The sequence below is a fragment of the Anolis sagrei genome, chromosome 4, assembly GCF_037176765.1.
Source record: "Anolis sagrei isolate rAnoSag1 chromosome 4, rAnoSag1.mat, whole genome shotgun sequence".
Taxonomy (NCBI): Eukaryota; Metazoa; Chordata; class Lepidosauria; order Squamata; family Dactyloidae; genus Anolis; species Anolis sagrei.
In genome coordinates this window covers 101,722,565-101,743,144 of record NC_090024.1, presented here as the reverse complement: position 1 = coordinate 101,743,144, position 20,580 = coordinate 101,722,565, and the positions used below count along the sequence as shown (strand labels likewise).

Sequence of the window (20,580 nt, the reverse complement as noted above, 5' to 3'; positions counted from 1 at the left end):
TGCTGTTTCGTTTTTGTAAAATCATGTTTTTGAACATTGCAGCTGTCAAAAATTATTATTTTGAAGCCCAATTTAGTGCATAATCTCCAGTGGCTGGTATACAACTTCAGTAACACCATAGAAAACCTTCTAAAACCTAAAATCTTTCTATATAGGTCTCAAAAATGTTTTCTTTCCCATCTTTTTAAAAATTAGAACTGGATTGAGTATTTTATATATTATATACTTGCTTTATCCATCTTGAGTCATGCACTGTGTCAGCAATAAGTAGCACTACAATATCTAAAATGTTTACTCAGATGTAGAATTATTTATTTGTTTATTTACTTATTGCATTCATATGCCGCTTTTCCCACCGCTGGGGGGACTCAAAGCAGTTCGCAATATAATTAATGGCAAAATTAAATGCCTCACATGTATAAAACATCACATATCAAATTGACAAAATATGACAATAGATTAAAACTATCAAAATTATAAAACTATAACAACAATCACAGACCCAACATAAAAATCTTTGGACCATGCACCAATCCTGGAGTGTCTTTAACTACTTCCATATTTTCAGATTTCTTGTCATTCACCGAATGCCTGCTCGAATAACCAAGTCTTAAGTTGTTTCCTAAACACTAAGAGGGAAGGGGGCGATCTAATCTCACTGGGGAGAGAGTTCCACAGCTGAGAAGCCACCACCAAGAAGGCCCTGTCTCCCATTCCCACCATTTGCAACTGTGAAGGTGGCGGGACGGTGGCAGGCCCTCCCTGGCAGATCTTAGTGTTCTAGCTGGCTCATAAAGGAAGATGCATTCAGACAGGTAAGCTGGATCGGAACCATTTAGGGATTTATAGGCCAAAGCCAACTCTTTGAATTCTGCTCAGTAGACTGGCAGCCAGTGGAGCTGACACTGCAGTACACAATCTGGCTGCCACCCGTTGGACTACTGAAGTTTCCAAACAGTCTTCAAAGGCAACCCCACATTTTAGTAATGTATTCGAGTTGTACAAGAACATGAACTATTCAATTTCATAGAAGTTATAGAGAAGTGAATTCATCTGAGATCAACCTTTGATGCTTGAGAAATGTGGCATCAAAAGCAGAGACACTTTACCAGAGTTTTGAGTATGAATATCTACCTGCGAAATACTTGAGTTGTCTTCACTGAAATACTCATAAATTTGAATAGCTTAATCTTCCTATTCCTTTGCTAGAGTATTGTATTTAATCCTTTCTTGTGGATTGCTTCCTTAGGCTCTTGAGTGGATCCATGACAATGGAGAGTTTTATTTATCTACGCACACATCCACCGGCTCCAGTATCCAGCATACTCAAGAGCTATTAAAGGAACACGAAGAATTCCAGATTACAGCAAAAGTAATTGAATTACATTTTATATGCTGAACTATAGGTCCTCTATATGTTGCATCTATTTTTTTCCTCATTGATATAAGTATTGACTGTCTTCAGAAACAATGGTGTGGCTTTCAGTTTGGCCCAAGAGCAGCCATACAAGAAGCAGGCAACAATTATAACAAAGAAATGACCTGCACAAAGTACTGAGAAGCCTGTCTGCATTTGTTTACAAATTCGGGTATGCCGTTAGCAATCCATGCACTGTTGAATCAGGAATCAAATGTGGATTATTATTTTTTTTAAAAGCAGATTGACAGAAACAAAACCAAAGAAAGCAGAATGCCTAAAACACAGAAATGAGAATTAGAGAAAACAAAACACAACTGGAGAAAACAAAAAAAAGGTTTTTGTGATAACTTGGGCAGATTTGGCTTGAAGACAGGTTAAGTAGGTTGTGAAGTGTAATCTTTGTGTGAGCAGGATATAAAATAGTAGAAGTGTGCCTCTTCATCAGAAAGGGTTTTGAAGGTGATAGAGGCAGGGTTTGGGACTTGAGAGAGAAAACTGGATTTCACAGCGACAGTTGGATGGAAGAGACACAGAATAGACAATCAGAAGGAAGAACTGTGCTTTTATGGACCTAAAAGAATAGAATATTAGAGGTTAATATAGCATTTTATTGTTTTAATAAATGTATTCTTGCTGCTGTTTTAAAACTCTCTGTCTGCCTCTAACAAGTCCGTATTGGAGTCAGGCCATACCTACCATACAGGACTCACACAACAGCACAGCCTCAGGTCCATATCCCTGAGGATCAAGAACCCAATGCAGAAAGGGATTAAGTGAGGAAACAGGGACAGGATAGGTGACAACAGTGTTTCTCAACCTGGGGGTCGGGAGCCCTGAGGGGGTCGCGAAGGGGTGTCAGAGGGGTCACCAAAGACCACCAGAAAACACAGTATTTTCTGTTGGTCATGGGGGTTCTGTGTGGGAAGTTTGACCCAATTCTATCATTGGTGGGGTTCAGAACACTCCTTGATTGTAGGTGAACTATAAATCCCAGTAATGACAACTCCCAAATGTCAACGTCTATTTCCCCCAAACCCCATCAGTGTTCACATTTGGACATATTGTGTATCCATGCCAAGTTTGGTCCAGATCCATCATTGTTTGAGCCCACAGTGCTTTCTGGATGTAGGCGAACTACAACTCCCAAATTCAAGGTCAATACCCACCAAACCCTTCCTGTATTTTCTGTTGATCATGGGAGTTCTCTGTGCCAACTTTGGTTCAATTCCATTGTTGGTGGGGTTCAGAATGCTCTTTGTTTACATGCTAACTATAAATCCCAGCAACTACAACTCCCAAATGACAAAATCAATCCCCCCGCCAACCCCACCAGTATTCAAATGTGGGCATACCGAGTATTTGTGCCAAATTTGCTCCAGTGAATGAAAACACATCCTGCAGATCATTATTTACATGGTGATTCATAATGTTAGGGTTATTGTTGGGGGTCACCACAGCATGAGGAACTGTATTAAGGGGTCGCGGCATTAGGAAGGTTGAGAACCACTGGGTGACAGGATTCCTAGGATTGAAAATGCAACCCAGGTTAAGGGATCTTCCAGGTGTATCTTCTGGTTTTCTTCTAGCCATGCTTGTTGTTTGTTTCATTTGGGATGGTTTTGGTCCAGATGAAGAACAGGCGTATATCAGATTTAAGCTTTATATTTACTTGGCATGTCATTGAATGGAATGTCATACTGCAAAACCAAAATACACATTGACTTGCTTGTTCTAGTACCGCTAGTTAAAAAGAAAGCAAAGGAGAACACAGTGCTGGTCATGTTTTCTTATTTACCCCCAATTATTAACAGCTATGTAATAATAATGTGTTTGTTTGTTCCCCGCCACCATCTCCCCAAAGGGACTTGGGGTGACTGACAAAAGCACTTTGAAGTGCTGCATATAAAATAAAACAAACAATACATATAAAATGACAGCATAAGTCTAAAAACAACAAACACACATAGAACCGCATCTGATAAAATTATAATAAATATGTAATAGTCAAAAGAAAACAAAGACTCCATTAGTAGTATACTCCGAGGTTTTTGTGTCTGCAGAGTCCATGTTGTTATGTTCAACCTAGTTTTAGTATCCAAAAACAGTTCCATATTAGGGCTATAAGAACACGTCTTCATGACGGACATGTGAGAGTACTCTTTACTCTTGAAACAACCTGAGCACTGGTTGCTTGAAGAAATCTGGAGTCTAATCAGGAAACTTTACTCAACAAGGAAATAATTTTTGCCACTTCTGATGTTTTGGGGTGCTTAGAAGCTCTCTCTATTTAGTAAACGGGAGAGAGCACATCACCAGTAGTTATGAGAACACATGTGAAAGTCACTCTGAATTCCCTGTTTCCTCTCTCCATCATATATGGTTGGATGGAAAAACCTGTGTATGAACACTGCACACATGGACACTTCATCATAGGCAGCTGTCATTTCTGTTTCTATGGTGACTAGCCATACAGCTATATTTGAATCAGTTATGTGTAATTGTTATCTACAGATATATGGTACTATTTTAATAGCACTTTGTCTAAAAAGCAAGGCAGTTTTCCACTACAGTCAGCCCTCATTCGTTGGAATTAAGGGCACAGCGCCCCCACCCCTGAAAATTTATACTAATTTATGTGAGAAAATGTTTATGTCTTCCAGCATGACCCTGTGGTCAACTCCTGCTGGAACTGACCATAGATTGCATTGGAGGTCCTAGAGATGCCTGGAGAGAACAATTTTAATCAAATCTGTGAATAATCAATTCCATCAGAACTGCAAATTTGTATTCTTTTTTCCACTTATTTCTTGAAACACTGTCTACATAGGGCAGGGATAAAAGAAATAAGCGATTCAGAAACATTTGTGTGTGATCAGCAGGAGATCAGACTTCGGTTGAGGATTATGCATAACTCTAGGTAGCCAAAGAGGGTTATAGAGGTGCTAAATCTGAAGAACCCTTCTTTCTCACTGCTGCCACACTGTGGGCTTATTGGTATCTGAACTAGCTTCCTTCTGCTACCTTGAAGGCCAGAAGTTCATTGTCTCTTATTTGAGAAGTTTCTCAGCAGTCTGGCAGAAAGTGGTTTTGAAGGAGATGGATTTCGTATCTATAATCTGCTCTTTATATTCTTTCCTGGCAGAATCCCCAGAGCTGGAAGAGGAGACATTCCAAACCTCCTTTCTCAAACTGAGAATATACGAGGGGTATTTTTAAAGTAAGGTCTGTTTTGCTGTAGACACTAGTAGTTCACGCGCATACCGCAACGAGCGCATGCGTCATGTACCGGCATGCCTCGGGAACAACTGTGCTCAGTTTCCACTCTGTAGCTAACCTGTACGGTTCTGTTCTGTGCTTTAAAAATGTTTAAGACTATCAACTCACCCGCCGCATATGAGGTTCGCTCATTGATACGGTTTTTGTCAGCAAGGAACCTGCCTGCTACAGAAATTCATCGACAGATTTGTGAAGTGTATGGTGATACTGTTATGAGTGAAAGCAAAGTGCGTAAGTGGGTATGAGAATTCAAAGATGTCCGTGACAATGTCCATGATGAGGACCGCTCCGGTCGCCCTTCTTTGATTACAGACGATTTGGTGGCTTCAGTTGAAGTGAGGATTTGTGAGAACAGGCGCTTCACAATAACACGTCTCTCAAACAAATTTCCTGATGTGTTGAGATCAGTGCTTTACAACATTGTTTCTGAACACCTAAAGTTTAGGAAACTGTGCTCCCATTGGGTCCTGAAACTCCTAACAGAGGACCACAAAAACCAAAGATTTGAGTGTGTGATCAAATCAAATCGTCTGTAATCAAAGAAGGGTGACCGGAGCGGTCCTCATCATGGACGTTGTCACGGCCATCTTTGAATTGTCGTACCCACTTACGCACTTTGCTTTCACTCGTAACAGTATCACCGTACACTTCACAAATCTGTCGATGAATTTCTGCAGCAGGCAGGTTTCTTGCTGACAAAAACTGTATCACTGAGCGAACCTCACATGCAGAGGGTGAGTTGATAGTCTTAAACATTTTAAAGCACAGAACAGAACCATACAGGTTAGCTACAGAGCGGAAACTGAGCACAGTTGTTCCCAAGGCATGCCGGTACATGACGCACGCGCTCGTTGCGGTATGCGCGCGAACTACTCGTGTCTACAACAAAACGGACCTTACTTAAAAAATACCCCTTGTAATTTCTTGTAATATATCTGGATCGTTTCTGTGTCTCCAACAGCAAACCAAAGAGTAGACATTGGCAAAGCTGTTGATCCATTGGGTGCTCACAGCTTTTTATTGTCTGTTCCTGAACAATAAAAAGCTGCAAGCACCCAATGAGAAGAACCGTCAACTCTCTGAAAAACAACCCGAAAGGACTTTTGTTAGTTTACAGTGAGTGTGAAAGTCTGTCCTTCTTGCTACCGTCCTCTCTTTTGTGTTCCCCACAGCAAACCAAAGAGCGGGTGAAGCTGTTGATCCAGCTAGCGGATGGCTTTTGTGAAAAGGGCCATGCCCACGCAGCAGAGATTAAAAAATGTGTCACAGCAGTGGACAAGAGATACAGGGACTTCTCTCTGCGCATGGAAAAATATAGGACATCTTTAGAGAAAGCCCTCGGGATCTCTTCGGATTCCAATAAATCGGTGAGTGCTGTGGGATTCCCCCTCCCAGTGTCTTTCGCTGGTAGAAACGAAGGCTGGCTGAACATGGCTGTTTAAGCTCCTTACTAGACAGCTGTCTTTCCCCCCTCTTTACCTTCTCTTCACTGATTCTGTTGTCTCTCCCCACCCTCTCCCTCCTTTTCTTAATTCAGAGTAAAAGCCTGCAGCTAGATATAATCCCAGCCAGCGTTCCTGGGTCAGAGGTGAAACTGCGAGATGCCGCTCATGAGCTCAATGAAGAAAAAAGGAAGTCTGCCCGCAGGAAAGAGTAAGGCTGTTTTTCTCCCCATATACCGCTTTATGCATGGTTTGTCTTCATGTGTGGTATTTGCTTTTCATCAGTATTTTTCCACTTCTTAAAAATGGCCCTAGATGTCAAAAAGGCAAGCTTGCTCTCTCTCTCTTTCTCCAAACATTCACTCTCATATACACACAGCTTAAGCCTACACCTGTATAAGTAATGCATTTTAGTCCTGTTTTCACAAACAGTCCATCTCTAGCAAACAGAAAGTGAATGACCAATAAGAAAAGAAAAGCCAGGAATTGAAAAAGATGTGGCAAGTAACAAAAATCACACAAAACCCAAGGATATCCTGTTCTGAACACATTGTTCTTGCTTTTTGTGTTGTCTGTTTAAGTGTTCTGTCGATATATGTTTCTTAAGTTTTCATTTCATTGTTGACATATTGTATAGGTAGATACCTTAAACCTAGCAATCTGATCTTGGAATTTAGGAAGAGTTAGCCCTGGTTAGTCCTTAGGTGGGACATCACCAATTAATAACAGGTGCTGTAAGTAATATTTCAGGGAAAGGAATTGGCAAAACCATCTCTTGAGTATTCCTTGCCTAAGAAAGTCTATAAAATCCATGAGGTCATCATAAGGAGCCGTGATAGCACAATGGGTTAAACCCTTGTGCCGGCTGTACTGCTGACCTGAAGGACGGTGGCTCGAATCCACAAGACGGGATGAGTTCCCATCTGTCAGCTCCAGCTTCCCTTGAGGGAACATGGGGGAGGCCTCCCACAGGTTGGTAAAACATCCGGGCTTTCCCTGGGCAACGTCTCTGCAGACGGCCAGTTCTCTCACATCAGAAGTAACTTGCAGTTTCTCAAGTCATTTCTGACACGATAAAAATTGTAAATTGACAGGAAACTTATGCCATATATACATGCATATGCTATATATGGTTTGAATTAGCACTGAAAATTTATATGCATCTGTATTTAAAGAAATAGCCCAGTTAGTCTATTATACCATAAAAAGGAAAAACAAGAGAGAAGAAGGAATAACTCATTATCTTAAAGGTGTTGCTTGATTGCTTTCCCTATTCCATGTGTTTTTGTTCTTAATGTGGGTTTAGAAAAGCTATCTTGAAACTGTCTCAGTGTATGTTATGAATTTATCTATTTTTTTCTCCATGAATGTTTTTATATTATATATTATTTTTAAATTATCATTTATTATTATACATTATATTATATATTATATTTATATCATTTATTATTATTTATTTGTATCCCACTCTTTCTCTCTGAAAAGGGGACTATTTTTACTATTAGGGGCACACTGTAATTCTATTAGTGATATTTAGGCAATTTCTTCTCTCTTCAGTACTTTCTAAAACTATCATTTCTGCTAACTTCCAAAGATAACTTCAAATATGTCTATGGATTATGAACAAGAGATTCAGCATTGTATACTGGTTAGAGAAGGCTTGTTTTATGCTGCCCTGGATTCTAGGATGCGAAACAGTGGCTTCAAACTACATACAGGAAAGGAAATTCCTCCTGAACATTAGGAACACTTACCTGACAGAGAGAGCTGTTTGACAGTGGAACTCTCTGCCCAGAGTGTGGTGGAGGTTCCTTCTTTGGAGGCTTTTAAACAGAGGCTGGATGGCCATCTGTTGGGGGTGTTTCGAATGTGATTTTCCTGCTTCTTGACAGGGAGTTGGACTGGATGGCCCATGAGGTCACTTCCAACTCTATGATTCTATGAGTGTTGGACAAGGACTCCAGAAAATCTGGGTTGAAATCCCCATTCAGCCATGGAAATCCACTGGATAACGTGATGTTGAAGGCTTTCGTGGCTCGAATCACAGGGTTGCTGTGCGTTTTTCAGACTGTATGGCCATGTTCCAGAATACTTCTGGAACATGGCCATACAGCCCGGAAAACTCACAGAAAAGCACTGGATAATAGGGCTGGGCAACCACGGAAAAATTTGTTTCTAAACTCGATTCGTTTTTAGGGGGTTTTTGCATTTTGTTTTTTAAAAGAATTCCGAAATTTTTCTTTAAAAAAGTTCGATATTTACGAAATTTCGGAAATTACGAAACAATTTTGAAACAATAACGAATCATTCGTTAATGGCGGACGCGATTGCGCAATACGCTAAAAAAACCCTCCAAATGGGACAGGGGGAACTTCTGAAGGTTCCCTCTCCCTCTGTTGTTGACTGTTGGTGTGATAATTTATTTTTTTATCACTGATAAAACAAACAACTATAAAACTTGCACCAGACATACGGAAATAATAACAAAATAATAACGAAACGATTTCGAAACAATTTTGAACCAATTACGAAACAATTACGAAACAATACGAAATAAATTTTAAAAATTCGTTTTGATTTTTAGTTGCTCCTGAATGGTTCAATATCGGATCGTAAGCTACTTTAAATACGAATTATTAACGAATTACGAAATTAACGAACGAAACTGCCCAGCCCTACTGGATAACCTTTGGCAAGCCACCCTTTTTTAGTTTCAGAGAAATATGATGGCAAACCTTCATAAATTGGAGTAAGCTTGAAGGCACAATATAACAACAAATCGGAAACAAAACAGTGGGGAAGAAATGTGTAGCTGATTAGGATTTAGTAAGTTTTGTTTTGGATCTTCATTGTCTTTCCATGGAAAAAGTATGTGATATAGGCACATATGCACGCACGCACGCACACACACACACTATAAAAATACAATGCAAAACAGTATTTGCTTTATACTTTAAAATAGGGGTTCTCAAACTAAGGCCTAGGGGCCGGATACGGGCCTCCAAGGTCATTTACCCAGCCCTCACTCAGGGTCAACCTAAGTCTGAAATTACTTGAAAGCACACAACAACAATAATCCTATCTCAACAGTCAAAATCAGGTCCGCACTTTTCATTGAAATACTAATAAGTTTATATTTGTTAAAATTATTCTTCATTTTAATTATTGTATTGTTTTAAAGTGTTTTTTAAACTACAGATAAGATATGTGCAGTGTGCATAGGAATTCATTCATATTTTTTTCAAATTATAATCTGGCCCTCCAACAGTTTGAGGGACTGTAACCTGGCCCTCTTGTCTAAAATGTTTAAAATCAGTCATCTAAGCAGGAAAGCCAGGCCAGTGATTAGTATGGTGAATCATTAGCAGCTGATTCCCACCCCACTAAAAAACCATGACAAAGCAAGAGGAGAGAAAAGAATACTTGCAAGATGTGTGCTAATATTCATTTGATTAAAATATAGTGGCTAGTAGTAAATCTCTTTAATAAAATCTGTCATCTTATTGATGCATTGGAGTTAGATCATTCGCTTGCACTCTAGACCTCCTTACTTCATAATCATTCCGATTTTTCACTTCTCTTGAAATTATGGATGGTATTGAACTTCCCTGGATGGCCAATGTGGTGTAGTGACTTGAGCTTTGGACTAGATCTCTGGGGACAAGGATTCAAATCCCTGCTCAGCTATGAAAACTCACTGAGTGACCTTGTCTCTCTTTGTTTCAAAGGTTCATTATGGCCGAGCTCATTCAGACAGAAAAGGCTTACGTAAGAGATCTCCGGGAGTGTATGGATGTGAGTGTTTGTCCAAGAACCAATTGATGTGCATACATGTTGGGATGGAGGGCTTAGTTGTATAATTTTTGTATTATCGAATGTTATGCTTTACAATGGGTAGCCAAATGGTGGTGTATCATACCTTGGGCAGATCTGTTGGTTAAGCAACTGCCACAGTGATAAATTAATTTGCGCCTAGTTTTGCTGTCGTAAAATTCCCATGTTAACCAGACAAGGAAGGCCTCGTTTTGGAGAACTGTAAACTGACTATGGCTTTGTTTAGGCTTTGTGTTTGTCAAAAGGGATGATCTGCTGTTAATTCTTCCATTGTGTATTTTGCACATTCGAGAACCTGTTCATTCCTTTTGGACAGATCATTGTTAAAACCACAGAGAAGTAACGTTCTCTAGATGTTGGGATTTAAGTGTATATTTTACCCTGCTTCGTCTGTTGTTGAGATTTTGTATGTACAAGATCAGAATAAGCTTAACAGATTTATTTATTTTTAAACCTAAAGTGGTCTTTTGGGGGATTCCTAAGTAAATTCACAGCTCATCCTTTTATCTTGTCCTTTTGACCAGACATACTTGTGGGAAATGACAAGCGGTGTTGAAGAAATCCCTCCTGGCATTGTCAACAAGGAGCATATCATCTTTGGAAACATGCAGGAGATCTACGAATTCCATAATAAGTGAGTAATGGTATCGACCATGAAGATGATGCTAACGAAGACTGGTTGACTACACTCTGATACGTGTAAACTGATACATAATGTAATTTTAGCAGAGTAAAACACCATGTAAACTAAGTATGAAAAGAATATTCTAATAATTAAGGAAAAAAGTTAAAGATGCTTTTTGAGTCTGAAAACCCTCAATGGGAGGATCATTCTCAAGCTGCTTTCTCAGATTCTCTTCCATCCTCAGATAGGTTTATCTCTTGATGTCATCCAGGAGGCAGGCATGGAAGAACCAGAAAAGGGTAGTGTAAAGCTGTTGCTTGGGGTTTGAAGGCTGGACTGTACAGTAGGCTTGGCCCAGATTAGTTTGACTGAAAGTGATTTGTAATATTCAGTGGTTCTTTTCGTGTAATCCCCCAAAAACAGAACGGGGAGGAGGGAACCAGAAAAGCCGGCCAAAATGGATAAAGAGAGTCGAAATTATCGGCTACTGGAGAGGATGGAGTTAAGTCTGCAATATACCTGAGGCAGGGGTCTGCCTTGGGGACTCCTGGAAAAGATAGGATTAACTGTAGCGTCTTTTCTCCCTCCTCAGCAGTGGAAAAGTTCTCTCGGCTCCTCCTCCAGAGAGAGCCCTGCTGGGAACTCACTTTCCCAGCAGCACTTGCATGGGAAAAGTCTCTGAGTTCTCAGTGCATGATGAGAGTTGAAGTTTTTTCTCTCTCTCTGTCTCTCAGTCAATAAAAAACCTGGCTGTGTCCATGCTCTGAATGGCTGAGAATGGACACAATTGACAACTACCAATTCCCAGAACCCACTTTTGTGGTTTGTCTTACTTTAAAAAAAAATTATGGTAAAAACTTAAAATAATTCTAAAAAATCAGTAGATTGGTGAATTGTTCTGAAACTTGGCAGGCCTGCATTTGTAAATGGGGTCTAAATCTGAGGTAGGTTTCATGCAGATAGGCTTAAAATGACAGAAGATTGAGCCTTTAAAGCAGTGGTTCTCAACCTGTGGGTCCCCAGATATTTTGGCCTTCAACTCCCAGAAATCCTAACAGTTGGTAAACTGGCTGGGATTTCTGGGAGTTGTAGTCCAAAACACCTGTGATCCACAGGTTGAGAACCACTGTTTTAAATTTTCCCATTATAGCCAATGGGCCGAATATTTGCCGAATGAAAAAGGCAGTACTCCTCCCGGTAAACAGAATGAGGAGTTAACCGAAAACAGACCCCAAAATGGCATGCCTTTTGGCCGAATTGCACAAGTCTACTATACAGGGTTTGAATGTCTGTTTAGCCATATACATCCACTGGGTGACTTGCACATGTCACGCTCTTTCACGTTAAAAGGATAGCAATAGCAAACCTTTTCTGAGTAAATTTACCCAGGAAAACTCTAGGTTTGGATCACCATAAATGGGAATTGACTTGAAAGCACAAAACAACAGTAACAAATTTATATTATTGCAAACTAATTGTGTGAAAACTTGATTTTAATCAGCAAGATGATAGCTGCAAGGAGGGCTTTTGAGTAATTGTTGACGATAGTTTTGCTACATAGCATGTCTATGCAGTGAGCTGTAACCACTTGGGCAAATTGAGGCACCTATTTTTTTGCCAAGCTTTTCATCTCAGTACTAATCTGTGCTTCCTAGAAAAAAATACTACCGAACAATATGGAATAATTGATGCAAAGAAGGCATCAGTAGGGAATATTAAACAGTGGCAGAAATCATGTGGCTTGCCTCCCATTTAGTTGGAATTAGTTTCAAAACCACTACTGGATAAATCCCAATGTTAACACACTTAGCAGGTCTGAGTTAAGCATTTAAATGAAATATTTTACTGAATAGGTGAACAGAACTATAAGTATTAAGAGAAAAAAATCCTTTTCTTGAGCTGTCTTACGGCTATATGATTTATTCTTTAACTTAAATTGGATGGTATTGAACCTCATTTCAGCTTTCTTTGTTGCAGTTAGTATTTAATTTTTGTTAATTTGGGGCATGGGGTACAGGACAGGACTTTTAATGGCAACAGGGCAGGTGGACTGGGAAGGCATATCTCTTCCAACCCCATTGTGGTGAAAACCAAACTCCCATACCATGCTGTTGTGTAGCTACAACATCCTATTCTATTCCTGGAAATGTTTTTTTTCCCCCCTTTAAGAGCTGATAGTAGCGGATATTAATTCTGATCACATTAGAAACGAAAAAAATCTACAGATATAAGCCTTCAGGTGAAAATCTGGCTAGGAGTATATGTGTGAATAATTGTTTAATATTGTTACTTCTTTCTGTTTTATAGTATATTCTTGAAAGAGCTAGAAAAATATGAACAGCTACCTGAAGATGTTGGTCACTGTTTTGTAACATGGGTAAGAGCATATTTTTCTGTGTCATGTGGTCATTTGTGAAGGTTTGTACAGTTGTGGCACTTATTCTCTGAAAAACAGGGTGGAAATGAGTTTAAAGGAATAATGTCTGTATAAGAGTTAGAAGAGACTTCTCAGCAGAGAAAAAAGTACAGGATAGAACCTAGAGTGAATAGTGAACTATAGAAAAAACTTCGTGGCTTACGCACTGTGATTAGGAGGCTTATGTTTCAGTTTTATCTTGAACACTAAAGGTGGACGAACTGTCCTTCAAGTGTTCTCAGCGTCCATACCCAGATATCTAGTGCTGGGGAGTACTGAGAATGTATCTCCATCAGCATCTGGAGGTCTCATTTTGACCAATCTATATAAATAAAAGTGTTGTTAGTTTGTGGAATTAACATAACTCAAGAACCACTGGACAAATTGACACCAGATTTGAACACAATACACCTATCAGGCCAATAAGTGACCATCACTAATAAAAACACTGAAAAACACAGCGGAAGAGATTTAAAAAGCCAAAGAAACAAAAAAATACATTACAACGCATGCTCAAAACCACATATATATATATATATATATATATATATATATATATATATATATATATACACACACACACACACACACATACACATATACACAAATATATACACATACAAAGCACATATACACAGACTGGGCCACAGCAACGCATGGCAGGAGACAACTAGTACTGTTATAAACGAGGAAATTGCTATGTCTTCTCATTAGTATGATGTTTAGGAACCTTGTGAATGATCCCTAGTATACTTAGGTGATTCTGTGAATGATCCTTAGAATGTTTTATCACCGAACTACATAACTATTGGAAGTTCCAACTACTTTGTCCAACTATTCCCTCGGACAAAGTCTCATCTACTGAAATTGTTAGCATCTGAATGTTTGCATTCCAGGTTGCCGAATTCAAGTTAGTGTTACATACAATTTCCTTAGTGAAATTAGATCAGTCTCTTCTCTCCTGACTTTCAGGTGTTCCATTAGTATTCTATCAGTGCAATAAAAGAACAGAGAATAGTGCAGTGACAACCTGGAATGGCCACAGATTATGATATTGGACTGCGTAATTTTAAATAAGTGGTTTTTAATGTTTGCTATGCTTTTAATGTTATGTGTGTGTGTGTGTGTGTGTTTATCTTCTTGATGTATGTTCTTATGGCATCCTATATATGTGAACCGCTCTGAGTCCCTTGCGGGATGAAAAGACAGGGTATAAATATAGTAAATAAATAAATAATTGTTTCACCCCTTTATTATTTTCTTTCTCTCTTTGTGTTTGTATGATTGTCCCACTACCCAGCTAATTAGAATAAGGATATTCCTCAGTAAGGTACCATTTTTAAGTAGGTGTAACATTTTTTAAAGTACTTTTGTGTGTGTGTTTTACAGGCAGACAAGTTCCAAATGTACGTGACTTACTGCAAGAACAAGCCAGACTCCACCCAATTGATACTGGAACATGCTGGTGCTTACTTTGACGTGAGTACAGAATTCCCATGCTTAGATTAAATACGAGGGATATTTTTTAAGTAAGGTCTATTTGAACATAAGTACACAACGAAAGTTTATTTCCAAAAAGTAAATTTATTTTCAGAAAGTACATACTTCACTCTATTTTTCGACATAGTTGCCAAGTTTGTTCAAACACTCATCATACCTCTGAACCAATTTTAAAATACCCTCTTCACGAATCCTCGCTTCAACTGAAGCCACCAAATCATCTGTAATCAAAGAAGGGTGACTGGAGCGGTCCTCATCATGGACGTTGTCACAGCCATCTTTGAATAGTCGTACCCACTTACGCACTTAATGCTTTCACTCATAACAGTATCACCGTATGCTTCACAAATCTGTCGATGAATTTCTGCAGCAGGCAGGTTCCTTGCTGACAAAAACATATCACTGAGTGAACCTCACATGCGGCGGGTGAGTTGATAGTCTTAAACATTCTTAAAGCACAGAACAGAACCGTACAGGTTAGCTACAGAGCGGAAACTGAGCACAGTTGTTCCCCAGGCATGCCGGTACACAACGCACGCGCTCGTTGCGGTATGCGCGCGAACTACTAGTGTCTACAACAAAACAGACCTTACTTAAAAGTACCCCTCATATTTTGATCATTTGGAAGTATGCTCAAGGGCAAAGTGTACAGGCAGTCCACAAGTTACAGACATCTGATTTAATCCAATTCCTAGTTAAACAGGAGTGAAACAAGAGGAAGTGAGATTTGAAATCCACCCCAAAAAAGGGAAATAAACTCCTGTAAGCATTATTATGAGAAAAGTATGTATCCAATAAAGCAGAATATAAATAAAGTGTATTTATTTATTTGGGGGATTGATCTTATACATAAGTAATTTCTTATTACTTGATCCTTTTGTAAGACTGAAGTAACACTTGAGTATCAGTAGCTATAAAAACAAAAACATGGTCCTCTGAAAGGTGAAAGCTTGTTATGTGAAGCCTGACTTTCAAGTAAAAGTAAATTCTTCTTCAACCCCATCAAAAATGTCCAACAAACTTTCCGGGTCATCAGGCTGAAGGCTATCTACTGTAGTTGCAGTTGTTTAGTTGATGTTGGTGTAAAGGTAGTTGAAGTCAAAGGAAAACATAATATTGTGATGTCATGCCTGATGTCACAAACAGGAAAAGCTTTAGATCTTGGCACAGTGATAGGCAGTTGCTTAGTTCCACCCTGTCAAGGTGTGATAGCTAAGGAGAAAGGATATTGGAAAGAATTGTGTTGTACGAGATTTATAATGAACGTCCAGTTTAAGTATGTTCTGTTAGGCTTGATTAGAAGAAGAAATCTACCTCTGGTGGCATCAGCTACTCTGAGGATGCAAGGGAAAATGTGCAGATTTTAAAAATAATTTTGTGAAATAACGCTGTACTTTGAGCTTGTAGCTTGCTGTAGCTAGCCTAGCATGTGGAGATTTATTGTACAATAGACCGTAAGCCAAGCTAAAGGAATGGGGGCATCCATGCCTGAGGTGTTTACAGCCTAAAGTCAGATAGTATAGAAAATTAGGAAGAACTTCCTGACTGTGAGAGCTGTTCAGCAGTGAAACTCTCTGCCCCAGAGTGTGGTAGAGGCTCATTCTTTGGAGGCTTTTAAACAGAGGCTAGATGGCCATCGGTCGGGGGGTGCTTTGATTGCAATATTCCTGCTTCTTAGCAGAATGGGGTTGGACTGGATGGCCCATGAGGTCTCTTCCAGCTCTATGATTCTAAATAAGGGGTGAAAGTGACGAAAAATGTTGGGAAACAACCTGAAATCTAACGTGAGGTTCCTATCATAACTGAACCTGTACATCAGTGAGATATGCTGGATTCAGTGGGACATTTCAGTAAAAAAGTATAGGCTCACATTGAAAAGTATGATATCTCCTAGTGAGTAGATATCTTCAAAGATAAAGATAAAGACTTGAGCCACAAATATTCTAAGTTGACTAACATTTTTCTCTATGCGTTTTGTTTCTGATACAGGAGATACAACAGCGGCATGGGCTAGCCAACTCAATCTCCTCTTACCTTATCAAACCTGTTCAGAGAATAACAAAATATCAACTTCTTCTGAAGGTAAATGTCAATATTCATTGTGTACACCTAGTTCTGTAAGAGGGCATCTTTTGTAATTCGAAAGCTCTTCTGTATGATGTAAAGAACATATGCTTTTTTTCTTATAAGATAGACTGGTAGCAAGAAGAAACGCTTAAAAGCAGTTTAAAATGTAAAATAAGGATTAAGTTTTATGAAATCAGTAATACCTAGAATATCTCTAGTGATTCTTGGAATTCTTCAACATATAGAACATGTTTGGGTATAGTATGGAGAGCACTGTACAGTCACAAGAGCATCCATCATATTGCTTCATAAGACTTAAATTGTTGCAAAGCTATTTTAGAAGTTACACTTTTAATGTATCCTGCTGTATTTAGTAGCAAGAAATATAAGGCTGCCTCATTGCACAGTCTAGATCAGGCGTGGGCAAACTTTCTAACTTGGGGGCTGCATACTAGCACTCTCTGCTAAAACTACTGGCTTCTCGGTGATGGAAGGAAGGAAGGGAAGGAGGAAGAAAGGAGGGACAAAGGGAGGAAGGGAAGGATGGGAGGAGAAAGAGGGAGGTAAGGAGGAAGGAAAGAGAGAAGGAAGGAAAGACAAAAGGGAAGGAAAGAAGGAAGGATGAAAGGGTGGAAGGAAGGGAAAATGATGGAAGGACAAAGGGGTGGAAGGGAATGGAGCGAGGGAGAAAGAGGGAGGGATGGGAGGGAGGAAAGAGAGAAGGAAAGAAAGACAAAAGGGAAGGAAAGAAGGAAGGATGAAAGGGTGGAAGGAAGGGGAAATTGATGGAAGGACAAAAGGGTGGAAGGGAAAGAAGTGAAGGAGAAAGAGGGAGGGTAAGGAGGAAGGAAAGGCAAAAGGGAAGGAAAGAAGGAAGGATGAAGGGGTGGAAGGAAAGAAAAAAATAAGAAAGGTTGAAAAGGGGGGAAGGAAATGGAGGGAGGGAGAAAGAGGGAGGGAAGGGAGGGAAGAGAGAAGGAAAGAAAGACAAAAGAGAAGGAAGGAAGGAGACAAGGAAAGGAAGGAGGAAAGAGGGAAGGAAGAGTGGAAGGGAAGGATGGAAGGAGAAAGAGAGGGGAACGGGAGGTAAGGAGGAGGGAAAGAGAGAAGGAAGAATAAAAGGGTGGAAGGGAAAGAGGAAGGAAAAGAAGGGAAGGAGGGAGGAAGAGAAGGATGGAAGGGAAGGAGGAAGGAGAGATAAGGAAAGAAGGATGAAAGAGTGGAAGGAAATGAAGGGAGGGAAAGAAGGGAGGAAAGAGAAGGAAAGAAAGAAAAGGGGACGGAGAGGGAAGGGGAAGGGAAGGAAGGATGGAGGGAGGGAGGTAAGGAAAAAAGAAAGAGAAGGAGGAAGGAAGGAAAGAGAGAAGGAAGGAAGGATAGGATGGTGAGAGAGAGGAGAGCCTGAAAAAAAGAGCCCAAGGGGCTGCATCCGGCCCTGGGACCTGGGTTTACCTATGTGTGGTCTAGATGTTATTAAAATGTTCATCTCATAATGACTACCACACTCATTTTACAAGGTTGTGGCAGGATACTGCAATATAAACCCAGCAGACCTGGGTTCTATAAAAATGTCTATTATAGTAGTACATGGATTTTGGGTGCACTGTGCAAGAGGAAGATTTAGGTTGTACAGCCAACCCTCCATATTTGCAGGTTTGACCTTTGCAAGTTGGATTCTTCACAGATTGGATTAAAATGTACTCCCTTGGAATCTTCATATCCTCCATGGTAACACTAAGGGCAACGTCCATCAAAAGCAGACTAAAGACTCATGCTGGAATATCTCAATTCCTAGAAAAGCGTTCTCTCACATAAAAAAACTTGAAAAGCTGTTTTTTTCCTTGGATTTTTTGAGGTCTTATAGCTCTAACTGTACTCTTACCAGCAGTCACAGAGAAGACAGTAACCATTTTGATGAAATTGGGGAAAAGGGGCATCATGAAAAGCATAAAAGAAGTCATAGTAACGCAGTCTTATGAGACCAGAGCCTATGAAACCAAGGAAGAATTTGAATTTATTTGATCCCTAAGTTTTGGTCTTTGTAGAAATAGATATGCCTTTTTCATGATAGTAGGTCACACAGCTAGAGAGGCATATGCTTAAATAAGTGTGTTGCCATTCTTTTTCATTCATATGCAGTTCTATTATTCATGAATTAACTGTTGCTATTAGCTTGCCGTCTTAACCTGGCTCCTGTATATGGATGTTAATTAAAAATACTGCCAGTCCTCTTCCACACTCTTTTCTTCCTCTCTGTAGTCGGCAGCAAAGCGACACATCTTGATTACATGCTTCACGGAGCAAGGTTTCGGCACACCTGCTCAACAGGGTGTCAAGGGACCAAAAACCCTCTCAAAAGCAATTAAAGGAAGCTTGCCAGATGGCAGAGAGTACATACAAATAACTAGAAAGAATTGAGAGCCTCCACAAGGATGAGACTGTCTAGAAAATGAACATTAGGCTGTCCAGGCAACTTGCTTGTACTGTGCTAGATGCGCTTCATTCACCTCCTTGATTTCCTTTTTTAAGATGTTCCATCTATAGAAATAAAAATGTAATGTTCGTTTGTGGGATTAACATAACTAAAAAAACACTGGACATACTGACACGAAATTTGGACACAATACCCCTAACAGACCAATGAGTGACCATCACTCATAACACCCCCCCCCAAAAAAAACACAGCAGAAAGGACTTATAACCCCAAAAAAGCTAAATGACGATACAGAAAAAAAGGGAAGGAAGGGGAGAAAGAAAGAGAGAGAGAGAGAGAGAGAGACATGGAAGCAAAGAGCGAAGGAAGGAAGGAAAGAGGTAGAGAAGAAAGGAGAGGGAGGGGAAGGAAAAGAAAAGTGGGGAAGGAAGGAAAGAGGTAGAGAAGGAAGGAAGGAAAGAGGAAGTGAAGGAAGGAGGGAAAGGGGGAGAGAAGGAAAAAAGGAAAGAGAAGGAAGGATGGAAGCAAAAGTGAATGAAGGAAAGCGGTAGAGAAGGAAGGAAGGGGCAGGAAAAGAAAAGGGGGAAGGAATGAAAGAGGTAGAGAAGGAAGGCGAGAAAGGGGCAGGAAAAGAAAGGGGGGGAAGGAAAGAGGTAGAGAAGGAGGGAAGGTGAGAAGGAAAGAAGGAAAGGGAAGGACAGAAAGAGAGAGTGAAGGAAGGAGAGAAGGCTGGTCATAGCTAGCAGGTCCAGCTAGTTAAAAATACAAAGCAATCTACAACATTTGGAGATGCCATCATTTTCATAAGCCTACATTAAAGCCCTTTGAGAAATTGATGGCATCTTTATTAAAAAGGAGGGGGGGGGGTTAACATGCACACTGGTTTCATATACTAGAAAGCAAAAGCAATGAGCATCATTTTTCAGTGGATCTTGACATTCCTATTTTTGGTATCAATGGCCTCCTACCTGATTCAACTAAAGTTGAATTTTTACACCCATGTGAAATTGATCATTAGGTTCATTTCCTAGCTCAAAGGGAAAGATTTAGGTGTTGATCGAATTGAGTTGCCCTCCCACTCGCTCCAGTAGGCAAGAAAAAGATGTCCCCATATGAGGAAGCAATCTCTAGAACAGTGGTTCTCAATCTGGGGTCCTCGGATATTTTTGACCTACAACTCCCGGAAATCCCAGCCAGTTTACCAGACGTTAGGATTTCTGGGAGTTGAAGGCTAAAAACATCTGGGGACCCCAGGTTGAGAACCACTGCCCTGGAAGGTCAGTCATGTTTCTGCCAATTTCTCCGATAGGACATACTCATATTGTTTCACTACTGCAGAGGTCTCACATTTTTCATTCTTATCTGCTCCAATCATTCATTTCATCCCTTCTCTATCTCTAGATCCTTTATCGCTTAAAAAAAATCCCTTGAGCTACTTTTTTTCAAGCTTCTAAAAATCTTCCAAGTCTCTTAGACTGTTGAGTCTCTCAGCCTTCATTTCATCCCTTTCTCCCCTGCTCCACATGGAGATATAAATCAGCTTTTTATTGATTTTTAACTGATTAA

The 20,580-nt window shown here is 39.9% G+C and overlaps 1 protein-coding gene across 5 annotated transcripts in view; it reads left to right on the top strand.

Annotated features, from left to right (window-relative positions):
• TRIO (trio Rho guanine nucleotide exchange factor) overlaps window positions 1-20,580 on the top strand; it is a 373,539-nt gene that overhangs the window by 231,611 nt on the left and 121,348 nt on the right. For all 5 annotated transcript variants that reach the window (XM_060774659.2, XM_067467537.1, XM_067467536.1 and 2 more), the window contains exons 21-28: window positions 1,250-1,372; window positions 5,869-6,063; window positions 6,234-6,349; window positions 9,867-9,933; window positions 10,497-10,606; window positions 12,905-12,974; window positions 14,403-14,492; window positions 16,503-16,595. In XM_060774659.2, the coding sequence (XP_060630642.2) occupies window positions 1,250-1,372; window positions 5,869-6,063; window positions 6,234-6,349; window positions 9,867-9,933; window positions 10,497-10,606; window positions 12,905-12,974; window positions 14,403-14,492; window positions 16,503-16,595 (864 nt within the window). The remainder of the gene's footprint in view (window positions 1-1,249; window positions 1,373-5,868; window positions 6,064-6,233; window positions 6,350-9,866; window positions 9,934-10,496; window positions 10,607-12,904; window positions 12,975-14,402; window positions 14,493-16,502; window positions 16,596-20,580) is intronic.